The 12,966-nt window shown below is 37.5% G+C and overlaps 2 protein-coding genes across 2 annotated transcripts in view; one reads left to right on the forward strand and one right to left on the reverse strand.

The window, feature by feature from the left end:
* The window catches only part of LOC136039940 (uncharacterized), a 113,986-nt gene that overhangs the window by 57,838 nt on the left and 43,182 nt on the right, over nucleotides 1-12,966 (reverse strand). The window lies entirely within an intron of this gene.
* Nucleotides 1-12,966, forward strand: part of LOC136040028 (caldesmon-like) — a 46,057-nt gene that overhangs the window by 4,890 nt on the left and 28,201 nt on the right. The window contains exon 2 of the mRNA XM_065724094.1: nucleotides 2,819-3,112. Within this exon, the coding sequence (XP_065580166.1) occupies nucleotides 2,819-3,112 (294 nt within the window). The remainder of the gene's footprint in view (nucleotides 1-2,818; nucleotides 3,113-12,966) is intronic.

A 12,966-nucleotide genomic window follows, 5' to 3' on the forward strand; every position in this document is an offset into this window, starting at 1 on the left:
GAGAGCAAGCTGTTAAAATGATGCCAAACAATGCACGAATTTGACTTGGGGTTGACGTTTCGCACGCGTCATTGATGCAGTTATCCCAGCGTTGGTCATTATCCAATAAATTCAGAGCTTGGCATGCACTACGGTGAGCATCATGTATAGTACCGTTTACAGTTCTCAAATACTCAAAGGATGTCGGACCGGGTACATTCACCAAAAGCAGGCGCAGAAAAAAGCATTCATGTTGATTGGGGTGAACGGTGTAGAGTCTTCCTATCGTGGTATTTTTGAAGATGGTAGGTTGGCCGTCGACTGACTTACCCTGTTTTTGACGTTCAAGTACTTTATTTTTAGTATTCCACGTGTATTTTTCTTTTTAGTATTTTTTTGGTTTTTTACATTTTTTCTTTTTCAGTTTTCTTTCTCTTCTTTATTTTTCAGCTTCACTATGAAATACATATCGCCGAACCTTTGTTTTTTTAACTAAAATCTGGTAGGCATTGATGACCTAATCCAAGTCAAAATCGCAAACCCAATCATCATCGCTATCATTTTCAGTTTTGATATGTTTTGACTCTCGCTGTCCAGGTGGATCTTCATCTAACTGCGCGGTTTTGCGTTCTTTAGCCTCAAGCCTGTTTCCTTGCTGTTCTTTTGATTCCTCGGCAAGCTTTCTTTTCTGACTTTCTCTATCAGCAGCAAGTTTTTTTGGAGTAGACTCTTTGAGCATCTTCATCGGCTTTTGCCATTGTAAGTTCATCAGTCATTTTAAACTTAAACAGTAATAGATTTCTACGTGAACACATATGTCTTAAATATCTTTAATGACGTCACCGTCATAGCAAAAATGACGACAACTAACTTCATGACGTCAGTCGACACAAAAACATGACGTCACCTGACAGACACACAGACAGACAACTTATTTATATATATATATATATATATATATATATATATATATATATATATATATATATATATATATATATATATTTATATATATATATACTAGCTGTTGGGGTGGCGCTTCGCGCCTTCCCAACACCTAGTTGGTGGGGGCGCTTCGCGCCCCCCCCCCCAAGCCCCCCCCGCGCGCGTAAGTCGTTACGCGCCATATTAGTTACGCGCCATTGTAGTTGTGTCCCCTATGTCCCACCTGTGAATATAAATATATATATATATATATATATATATATATATATATATATATATATATATATATATATATATATATATATATATATATATATATATATATATATATATATATATGTTTTTAACTACGTAAAACTTGCGAATATACAACATTCTTTGCTGTCCAATTGTCTGTGCATATAAATAGATTGTCAGGTTTACCGACTCTTGAACATGCAACATATAATGGTCCATGGGAAAACAATCCGTATTCAGATCTATACCTCATGATTCTAATGATTGCCCTTGAGCTTTGTTGATGGTGATTGCTAATCGACCATTCCCTGAGTCGCCATCGTCATTTATATATCCCCCTGTGCACCCCGGCGTCCCCTTTGTAGTTATGTCCCTGTGTCCCGGTCGTCATTTATATTCCCTGTGTCCCGGTCGTCATTTGTGTCCCGGTGTTCCAGTCTGTGATTTCTCTTTGAGTGTCCCGGGCGTCATTTATATTCCTTGTGTCCCGGTGTCCCGGTCGTCATTTATATCCCCCTGTGCCCCCCGGCGTCCCCATTGTAGTTGTGTCCCTGTTTCCCGGTCGTCATTTATATTCCCTGTGTCCCGGTCGTCATTTGTATCCCGGTGTCTATTTTTTTAGTTTTCTTTTTCTCTTATTTTTCAGTTTTTTCCTTTTTTTTAGTTTTTTCTTTTTTAGTTTTTAGTTTTTTTTATGTTTTTTACCTTTTTTTAGTTTTTTTAGTTTTTTTAGTTTTTTAGCTTTTTTAGTTTTTTTTATTAGTTTTTGTTTTTTTTTTAGTTTTTGCCTTTTTTTAGTTTTTTCAGTTTTTTTTAGTTTTTAGTTTTTTACCTTTTTTTAGTTTTTTTTAGTTTTTTAACTTTTTTAGTTTTTTTCTTTTTAGTTTTTTTGTAGTTTTTACCTTTTTTAGTTTTTTTTCTTCTTTTGTATTAGTGTGAAATAATTCAGACGTCATATGCGGACAAACACGACGTCACTCGACAGACAGACAGACAGACATAACCCACAAACAACTTATTTTTATATATATTTATTCATATTTTTTAGTTTTCTTTTTCTCTTTTATTTTTCAGTTTTTTCCTTTTTTTTAGTTTTTTTCTTTTTTAGTTTTTAGTTTTTTTTAGTTTTTTACCTTTTTTTAGTTCTTTTTAGTTTTTTTAGTTTTTTAGCTTTTTTAGTTTTTTTATTAGTTTTTATTTTTTTTGTAGTTTTTGCCTTTTTTTTATTTTTTTCAGTTTTTTTTTAGTTATTAGATTTTTACCTTTTTTTTAGTTTTTTTAGTTTTTTTTTCTTTTTAGTTTTTTTTGTAGTTTTTACCTTTTTTAGTTTTTTTCTTCTTTTGTATTAGTGTGAAATAATTCAGACGTCATATGCGGACAAACATGACGTCACCTGATCCACACACAGATCCACACACAGACAACTTATTTTTATATATATAGATAGATATAATCTGGCGTAACGGACAGACAACTTATTTTTATATATATAGATATATATATATACATATCTATATATATAAAAATAAGTTTTCTGTCTGTCTGTCTGTCAGGTGACGTCATGTTTCTGTGTTGTTTGACGTCATTAAGTTAGTTGTCGTCATTTTTGCTTTGACGGTGACGTCATTCAAGATATTTAAGACATATGTTCACGTAGAAATCTATTAATGTTTAAGTTTACAATGACTGATGAACTTACCATGGCAAAAGCCGATGAAGATGCTCAAATAGTCTATGTCAAAAAACTTGCTGCTGATAGAGAAAGTCAGAAAAGAAAGCGTGCCGAGGAATCAAAAGAACAGCAAGGAAACAGGCTTGAGGCTGATAGAGAAAGAAAGAACAGAAAGCGTGCCGAGGAATCAAAACAACAGCAAGGAAACTGGCTTGAGGCTGATAGAGAAAGAAAGAACAGAAAGCGTGCCAAGGAATCAAAAGAACAGCAAGGAAACAGGCTTGAGGCTGATAGAGAAAGAAAGAACAGAAAGCGTGCCGAGGAACTACCAGAGCAACGCGGAAGCAGACTTGCTGCTAAAAGAGAAAGTGAAAAAAGAAGGCGTGCCGAGGAATTACAAGAACAGCAAGAAATCAGGCTTGCTGCTGATAGAGAAAGTAAGAAAAGAAAGCGTGCCGAGGAATCAGAGCAACCTGAAAGTTATTGCCTGGCATTCAGGTACAACCCAGTCGATGATTATAGCTTGAGTAGATGTGTTCAAATCGGGACAATGTCTAAAATTTGTCCCTATTGCTAGGCCTTGAAATTCAATGGTGAAACAATGGGAATGTGTTGCGCCTCAGAAAAAGTTAAACTTCCTCTATTGGCTGCACCACCAGAGCCATTGAAGACTTTCCTTACTGGAACTACGTCAGAATCTAAGCGGTTTTTGTCACAAATCAGAAAATACAACTCATGTTTCCAAATGACGTCGTTTGGAGCCCAAATCGAAAATCCAGATCAATTTATGTCTACTTTCAAAGTAAAAGGGCAAATTTATCATAGAGCAGGGTCCCTTCTACCATTCTCAGGCGAGAAAAATAAATTTTTACAATTGTACTTCATCAGTGATAGAAATTCTGAATTTAATGCACGTTGCGAAATTTCTCCCAACGTTGAAAGGACAATCGTTTCCCAATTGCAACATCTTTTCCACGAAAATAATAATTTAGTGCGTCTGTTCAAAACAGCCATCGATTTGATGCCTACTGATACGCATAAAATTTTTATTTCCGCTGACAAAACGCCTCCTGGCCAACATGTGCGTAGATACAATGCTCCAACTATCGACGAAGTGGCAATCGTTATGGTCGGTGATCAGTTTTTGCCTCGAGATATTATTCTTCATAAGCGAAACGCTCAGTTGTTAAGAATTGCTTAAACTCATCGATGCTACGATGCCCTACAATATCCTATCATTTTTTGGGATGGAGCCGAAGGCTATCACTTTAATATTAAATTGATGAATCCAGCCACTAACAAAGAAATGAATAAGAAATGCAGTGCAATGCATTATTATTCCTATAGACTAATGATTCGGCAGAATGAATAAAATTATATTTTAAAATGCCGTGAATTGTTTCACCAATTTGTCGTTGATATGTATGCTAAAATTGAATCAGAACGTTTGCTATAGCAAACGTTCTGATTATATATATATCCGTTCTGGCGGATATATATATCCGCCTGAATCAGACCAAGCTCCGCTCTTAACAATACATTCATTTGCGAGATGCAGTTATAAATGACGGTAATACCACAAACGTTGGAAGATTAACAATTTTACCTTCGTCATATGCTGGCAGTCCCCGTCATATGCATGAATATGCTCAAGATGCTATTGCGTATGTTCGTCTCTATGGTCGTCCAGATTTATTTATTACATTTACATGTAATCAATCTTGGGACGAGATACTGCAGCTTTTACTTCAAGAACAATCGGCGGTTCATAGGCATGACATTACGGCCCGTGTGTTCCGGCAAAAGTTGAAATCACTGATAAACTACATAGTAAAACTTGAAGTGTTTGGGTCAGTGCAATGCTGGATGTACTCAGTGGAATGGCAAAAACGAGGTTTGCCACACGCCCATATACTAATCTGGCTAAATAAAAAAATTACTTCGAACGAAATTGATGATGTGATTTCTGCTGAAATACCTGATAAAAATGTCGATAAGGGGTTACATGATATTATTGTAAAAAATATGATACATGGACCTTGCGGTGCACTGAACGAAAATTCACCATGCATGACCAAAGGAAGGTGCACAAAGCAATATCCTTGACTTTCAGTATCCAACACAATTACTGGCAATGATGGTTACCCACAATATAGAAGAAGATCTACTGAAGATGGCGGTAAAACAGAAATAATAAAGAAGCGCAACGGTACCACCATCGAAGTATATAACCAGTGGGTTGTTCCATACTCCCCATTATTATCAAAAACATTTAATGCACACATAAACGTTGAATACTGTAACTCCGTAAAGGCAATCAAATACATATATAAATACGTCATTAAAGGCAGTGATATGGCAGTTTTTGGCTTGCAGCCCGAAATCAAAGATTTCGACGAAATCGTACAATATCAGGCTGGAAGATACATAGGCAGTAATGAAGCTGTTTGGTGAATTATTTCATTTCCGATACATGAACGTAGTCCAGCTGTTGTTCACTTAGCGTTACAGAATGGTCAACGTGTTTATTTCTCGGAAACCAACGTGCAACAAAGAGCCCTGAAACCACCGGATACAAAATTAACAGCTTTTTTTTCGCCTTGCAAAAATGATTCTTTTGCAAAAAAACTGCTGTATACTGAAGTGCCTTCGTATTACACGTGGAATACTAAAAATAAAGTATTTGAACATCGAAAACAGGGTAAGTCAGTCGACGGCCAACCTACCATCTTCAAAGATACCGCGATAGGAAGACTCTACACCGTTCACCCCAATCAACATGAATGCTTCTTTCTACGCCTGCTTTTTGTGAATGTACCCGGTCCGACATCCTTTGAGTATTTGAGAACTGTAAACGGTACTATACATGACACTTACCGTAGTGCATGCCAAGCTCTGAATTTACTAGAGAATGACCAACACTGGGATAACTGCATCAATGACGCGTGCGAAACGTCAACCCCAAGTCAAATTCGTGTATTGTTTGGCATCATTTTAACAACTTGCTCTCCATCAGCTCCTACAGAGTTATGGAAAAAATATAAGTCAAAAATGTCCGAAGATATACTCCATCGAAAACAGTTAGAGACGTCAGATATGACTTTTGATTTTACATCAGAAATTTATAACTACACTTTAGTTATTATAGAAGATTTGTGCGTACGTATGGCAAACAAACCTCTTCAGGATTTGGGAATGCCTTCACCTAACCGTATCGCTGCTGTTTCGACTTGTGTAGAATTGGATCGTGAACAAAGTTACAGTACGAGTGATCTATTGTCGTATGTACAAAATAACATTTCCAAGTTAACGTCGGAACAAAAAGACATTTATGACACGATAATGCATTGTGTCGATAACAACGTTGGAGAAATTTTCTTTTTGGATGCGCCAGGAGGTACTGGTAAAACGTTTGTGATAAAACTGATTCTGGCATTAATTCGATCAAAAAATGATATAGTGTTGGCAATTGCGTCGTCCGGAATAGCCACAACATTGCTAACTGGTGTAAGAATTGCTCATTCCGCTTTGAAATTGCCTCTGAATTTGCATTCTACAGAAACTCCCATGTGCAATATTTCCAAATCATCTGGGATGGGTAAAGTATTGAAGCAATGCTAACTTATTATTTGGGATGAGTGCACAATGGCACACAAAAAATCGCTCGAGGCTCTGGATCAATGCTTGAAAGATTTGAGAGGGAAGTCGAAACCCTTTGGCAGCACATTAATATTGCTTGCGGGAGATTTCAGGCAAACATTACCTATAATACCTAGATCAACTACTGCAGACGAAATGAATTCTTGCCTGAAAAATTCTAATTTATGGGCACACGTAAAAACATTAAAATTAACTACAAATATGCGTCTCCGATTGCAAAACGATGACTCTGGTCCAACATTTTCAGATAAATTGCTGGCAATTGGAAACAGAAAGCTCCTAGTAGACTCAATTTCAGGACGTATACAACTACCTGCTGATTTCTGTAATTTAGTGACGTCCAAAAATGAATTGATTGAAAAAGTATTTCCGAATATTCTAAAAAATTATAAAAATAATAAATGGCTAAGTGAAAGAGCGATTCTCGCACCCAAAAATATAGACGTCCACGAAATCAACAATATTGTTTTGACCAAGATTCAAGACCAGGCAGTCCTTTACAAGTCAGTCGACACAGTTTTGGAACCAAATGAAGCGGTTAATTATCCATCTGAATTTTTAAATTCCATAGATCTTTCAGAGTTTCCACCACACGTGCTACAACTAAAAATAGGCGTACCAATAATACTTTTAAGAATTATCAACCCACCAAAGCTTTACAATGGCACGCGACTTGCCGTAAAAAAAACAATGGAAAACCTGATAGAGGCCACAATCTTGACAGGGCCTTTTGAGGGTGAGGCTGTTCTTATTCCTCGCATTCCCATGATTCCAACGGATCTGCCTTTTCAATACTGATTGTTTTTCCCATGGAAAAAGATCGAATTTTCCCATCGAAAGTTGCATGTTCGAGGGTCGGTAAACCTGACAATCTATTTATATGCAGCGACAATTGGACAGCGAAGAATGTTGTATATTCGCAAGTTTTACGCAGTTAATTTGTATTGTATCTATCTATCTATCTATCTATATAAAAACGAGTTGTGTGTATGTATATTTGTTTGTTTGTAAAAAAGAGCGTTTGCATATGACGTCATTATTAGTACATACGGCTTTGTATATGTACAGACAATGGGAAAGCCAAGAATGTTGTATATTCGCAATTTTTACGTAGTTTAACTCCTACAGACGAAATAAATGCTCGCCTGAAAAATTCTAATTTAGGGGCACACGTAAAAATATTAAAATTAACTACAAATATGCGTGTCCGATTGCAAAACGATGACTCTGGTCAACCATTTTCAGATCAATTACTGGCAATTGGAAACGGAAAGCTCCCAGTAGTGGGAAAGCCAAGAATGTGGTATATTCGCAATGATTACGTAGTTTGAAACACATATATAAATGTATCTATATTCAAAGGTGGGACACAGGGACACAACTACAATGGCGCGCAACTAATATGGCGCGTAACGACTTACGCGCGGGGGGGCTTGGGGGGGCGCGAAGCGCCCCACCAACTAGGTGTTTGGGTGGCGCGAAGCGCCACCCCAACAGCTAGTATATCTATATATATAAAAATAAGTTTTCTGTCTGTGTGTCTGTCTGTGGATCAGGTGACGTCATGTTTCTGTGTTGACTGACGTCATGAAATTAGTTGTCGTCATTTTTGCTTTGACGGTGACGTCATTCAAGATATTTAAGACATATGTTCACGTAGAAATCTATTAATGTTTAAGTTTACAATGACTGATGAACTTACAATGGCAAAAGCCGATGAAGATGCTCAAAGAGTCTATGCCAAAAAACTTGCTGCTGATAGAGAAAGTCAGAAAAGAAAGCGTGCCGAGGAACTACCAGAGCAACGCGATAGCAGACTTGCTGCTAAAAGAGAAAGTGAAAAAAGAAGGCGTGCCGAGGAATCAAAAGAACAGCAAGGAAACAGGCTTGAGGCTGATAGAGAAAGAAAGAACAGAAAGCGTGCCGAGGAATCAAAAGAATAGCAAGGAAACAGGCTTGAGGCTGATAGAGAAAGAAAGAACAGAAAGCGTGCCGAGGAACTACCAGAGCAACGCGGAAGCAGACTTGCTGCTAAAAGAGAAAGTGAAAAAAGAAGGCGTACCGAGGAATTACAAGAACAGCAAGAAATCAGGCTTGCTGCTGATAGAGAAAGTAAGAAAAGAAAGCGTGCCGAGGAATCACAAGAACAGCAAGAAATCAGGCTTGCTGCTGATAGAGAAAGTAAGAAAAGAAAGCGCGCCGAGGAATCAGAGCAACCTGAAAGTTATCGCCTGGCATTCAGGTACAACCCAGTCGATGATTATAGCTTGAGTAGATGTGTTCAAATCAGGACAATTTCTAAAATTTGTCCCTATTGCAAGGCCTTGAAATTAAATGGTGAAACAATGGGAATGTGTTGCGCCTCAGGAAAAGTTAAACTTCCTCTATTGGCTGCACCACCAGAGCCATTGAAGACTTTCCTTACTGGAACTACGTCAGAATCTAAGCGTTTTTTTTCAAAAATCAGAAAATACAACTCATGTTTCCAAATGACGTCGTTTGGAGCCCAAATCGAAAATCCAGATCAATTTATGTCTACTTTCAAAGTAAAAGGGCAAATTTATCATAGAGCAGGGTCCCTTCTACCATTCTCAGGCGAGAATCATAAATTTTTACAATTGTACTTCATCAGTGATAGAAATTCTGAATTGAATGCACGTTGCGAAATTTCTCCCAACGTTGAAAGGACAATCGTTTCCCAATTGCAACATCTTTTCCACGAAAATAATAATTTAGTGCGTCTGTTCAAAACAGCCATCGATTTGATGCCTACTGATACGCATAAAATTGTTATTTCCGCTGACAAAACGCCTCCTGGCCAACCTGTGCGTAGATACAATGCTCCAACTATCGACGAAGTGGCAATCGTTATGGTCGGTGATCAGTTTTTACCTCGAGATATTATTCTTCATAAGCGAAACGCTCAGTTGTTAAGAATTGCTGAAATTCATCGATGCTACGATGCCCTACAATATCCTATCATTTTTTGGGATGGAGCCGACGGCTATCACTTTAATATTAAATTGATGAATCCAGCCACTAACAAAGAAATGAATAAGAAATGCAGTGCAATGCATTATTATTCCTATAGACTAATGATTCGGCAGGATGAAGAAAATTATATTTTAAAATGCCGTGAGTTGTTTCACCAATTCGTCGTTGATATGTATCTTAAAATTGAATCAGAACGTTTGCTATATATCCGCCTGAATCAGACCAAGCTCCGCTCTGAACAATACATTCATTTGCGAGATGCAGTTATAAATGACGGTAATACCACAAACGTTGGAAGATTAACAATTTTACCTTCGTCATATGCTGGCAGTCCCCGTCACATGTATGAATATGCTCAAGATGCTATTGCGTATGTTCGTCTCTATGGTCGTCCAGATTTATTTATTACATTTAAATGTAATCAATCTTGGGACGAGATACTGCAGCTTTTACTTCAAGGACAATCGGCGGTTCATAGGCATGATATTACGGCCCGTGTCTTCCGGTAAAAGTTGAAATCACTGATAAACTACATTGTAAAACTTGAAGTGTTTGGGTCAGTGCGATGCTGGATGTACTCAGTGGAATAGCAAAAACGAGGTTTGCCACACGCACATATACTAATCTGGCTACATAAAAAAATTACTTCGAACGAAATTGATGATGTGATTTCTGCTGAAATACCTGATAAAAATGTCGATAAGGGGTTACATGATATTATTGTAAAAAATATGATAAATGGACCTTGCGGTGCACTGAACGAAAATTCACTATGCATGGCCAAAGGAAGGTGCACAAAGCAATATCCTCGACTTTTAGTATCAAACACAATTACTGGCAATGATGGTTACCCACAATATAGAAGAAGATCTACTGAAGATGGCGGAAAAACAGCAATAATAAAGAAGCGTAACGGTACCACCATCGAAGTAGATAACCAGTGGGTTGTTCCATATTCCCCATTATTATCAAAAACATTTAATGCACACATAAACGTTGAATACTGTAACTCCGTAAAGGCAATCAAATACATATGTAAATACGTCAACAAAGGCAGTGACATGGCAGTTTTTGGCTTGCAGCCCGAAATAAAAGATTTCGATGAAATCGTACAATATCAGGCTGGAAGATACATAAGCAGTAATGAAGCTGTTTGGCGAATTCTTTCATTTCTGATACATGAACGTAGTCCAGCTGTTGTTCACTTAGTGGTACATTTACAGAATGGTCAACGTGTTTATTTCACGGAAACCAACGTGCAACAAAGAGTCCTGAATCCACCGGATACAACATTAACAGCTTTTTTTTCGCTTTGCAAAAATGATTCTTTTGCAAAAAAACTGCTGTATACTGAAGTGCCTTCGTATTACACGTGGAATACTAAAAATAAAGTATTTGAACGTCGAAAACAGGGTAAGTCAGTCGACGGCCAACCTACCATCTTCAAAGATACCACGATAGGAAGACTCTACACCGTTCACCCCAATCAACATGAATTCTTCTTTCTACGCCTGCTTTTGGTGAATATACCCGGTCCGACATCCTTTGAGTATTTGAGGACTGTAAATGGTACTATACATGACACTTACCGTAGTGCATGCCAAGCTCTGAATTTATTGGAGAATGACCAACACTGGGATAACTGAATCAATGACGCGTAGGAAACGTCAACCCCAAGTCAAATTCGTGCATTTTTTGGCATCATTTTAACAACTTGCTCTCCATCAGCTCCTACAGAGTTATGGGAAAAATATAAGTCAAAAATGTCCGAAGATATACTCCATCGAAAACAGTTAGAGACGTCAGATATGACTTTTGATTTTACGTCAGAAATTTATAACTACACTTTAGTTGTTATAAAAGATTTGTGCGTACGTATGGCAAACAAACCTCTTCAGGATTTGGGAATGCCTTCACCTAACCGTATCGCTGCTGTTTCGACATGTGTAGGATTGGATCGTGAACAAAGTTACAGTACGAGTGATCTATTGTCGTATGTACAAAATAACATTTCCAAGTTAACGTCGGAACAAAAAGACATTTATGATACGATAATGCATTGTGTCGATAACAAAGTTGGAGAAATTTTCTTTTTGGATGCGCCTGGAGGTACTGGTCCGGAATAGCCGCAACATTGCTGCCTGGTGGAAGAACTGCTCATTCCGCTTTGAAATTGCCTCTGAACTTGCACTCTGGTCAAACATTTTCAGATCAATTGCTGGCAATGGGAAACGGAAAGCTCCCAGTAGACTCAATTTCAGGAAGTATACAACTACCTGCTGATTTCTGTAATTTAGTGACGTCCAAAAATGAATTGATTGAAAAAGTATTTCCGAATATTCTAAAAAATTATAAAAATAATAAATGGCTAAGTGAAAGAGCGATTCTCGCACCCAAAAATATAGACGTCCACGAAATCAACAATATTGTTTTGACCAAGATTCGAGACCAGGCAGTCCTTTACAAGTCAGTCGACATAGTTTTGGAACCAAATGAAGCGGTTAATTATCAATCTGAATTTTTAAATTCCATAGATCTTTCAGGGTTTCCACCACACGTGCTACAACTAAAAATAGGCATACCAATAATACTTTTAAGAAATATAAACCCACCAAAGCTTTGCAATGGCACTCGACTTGCCGTAAAAAAAACAATGGAAAACCTAATAGAGGCCACAATCTTGACAGGGCCTTTTGAGGGTGAGACTGTTCTTATTCCTCGCATTCCCATGATTCCAACGGATCTGCCTTTTCAATTTAAAAGATTGCAATTCCCAATTCGATTAGCATTTGCAATCACCATTAACAAAGCTCAAGGTCAATCATTAGAAAAATGTGGTATAGATCTTAATACTGATTGTTTTTCCCATGGACAATTGTACGTTGCATGTTCGAGGGTCGGTAAACCTGACAACCTATTTATATGCAGCGACAATTGGACAGCGAAGAATGTTGTATATTCGCAAGTTTTACGCAGTTAATTTGTATTCTGGAACCAAATGAAGCGGTTAATTATCCATCTGAATTTTTAAATTCCATAGATCCTTCAGGGTTTCCACCACACGTGCTACAACTAAAAATAGGCGTACCAATAATACTTTTAAGAAATATCAACCCACGAAAGCTTTGCAATGGCACGCGACTTGCCGTAAAAAAACAATGGAAAACCAAATAGAGGCCACAATCTTGACAGGGCCTTATGAGGGTGAGGCTGTTCTTATTCCTCGCATTCCCATGATTCCAACGGATCTGCTTTTTCAATTTAAAAGATTGCAATTCCCAATTCGATTAGCATTTGCAACCACCATCAACAAAGCTCAAGGGCAATCACTAGAAAAATGCGGTATAGATCTTAATACAGATTGCTTTACCAATGTACAATTGTATGTTGCATCTTTGAGGGTCGGTAAACCTGACAATCTATTTATGCGCACAGACAATGGGACAGCGAAGACTGTTGTATATTCACAAGTTTTACGT

Source organism: Artemia franciscana, chromosome 20 (assembly GCF_032884065.1).
Source record: "Artemia franciscana chromosome 20, ASM3288406v1, whole genome shotgun sequence".
Classification (NCBI taxonomy): domain Eukaryota; kingdom Metazoa; phylum Arthropoda; class Branchiopoda; order Anostraca; family Artemiidae; genus Artemia; species Artemia franciscana.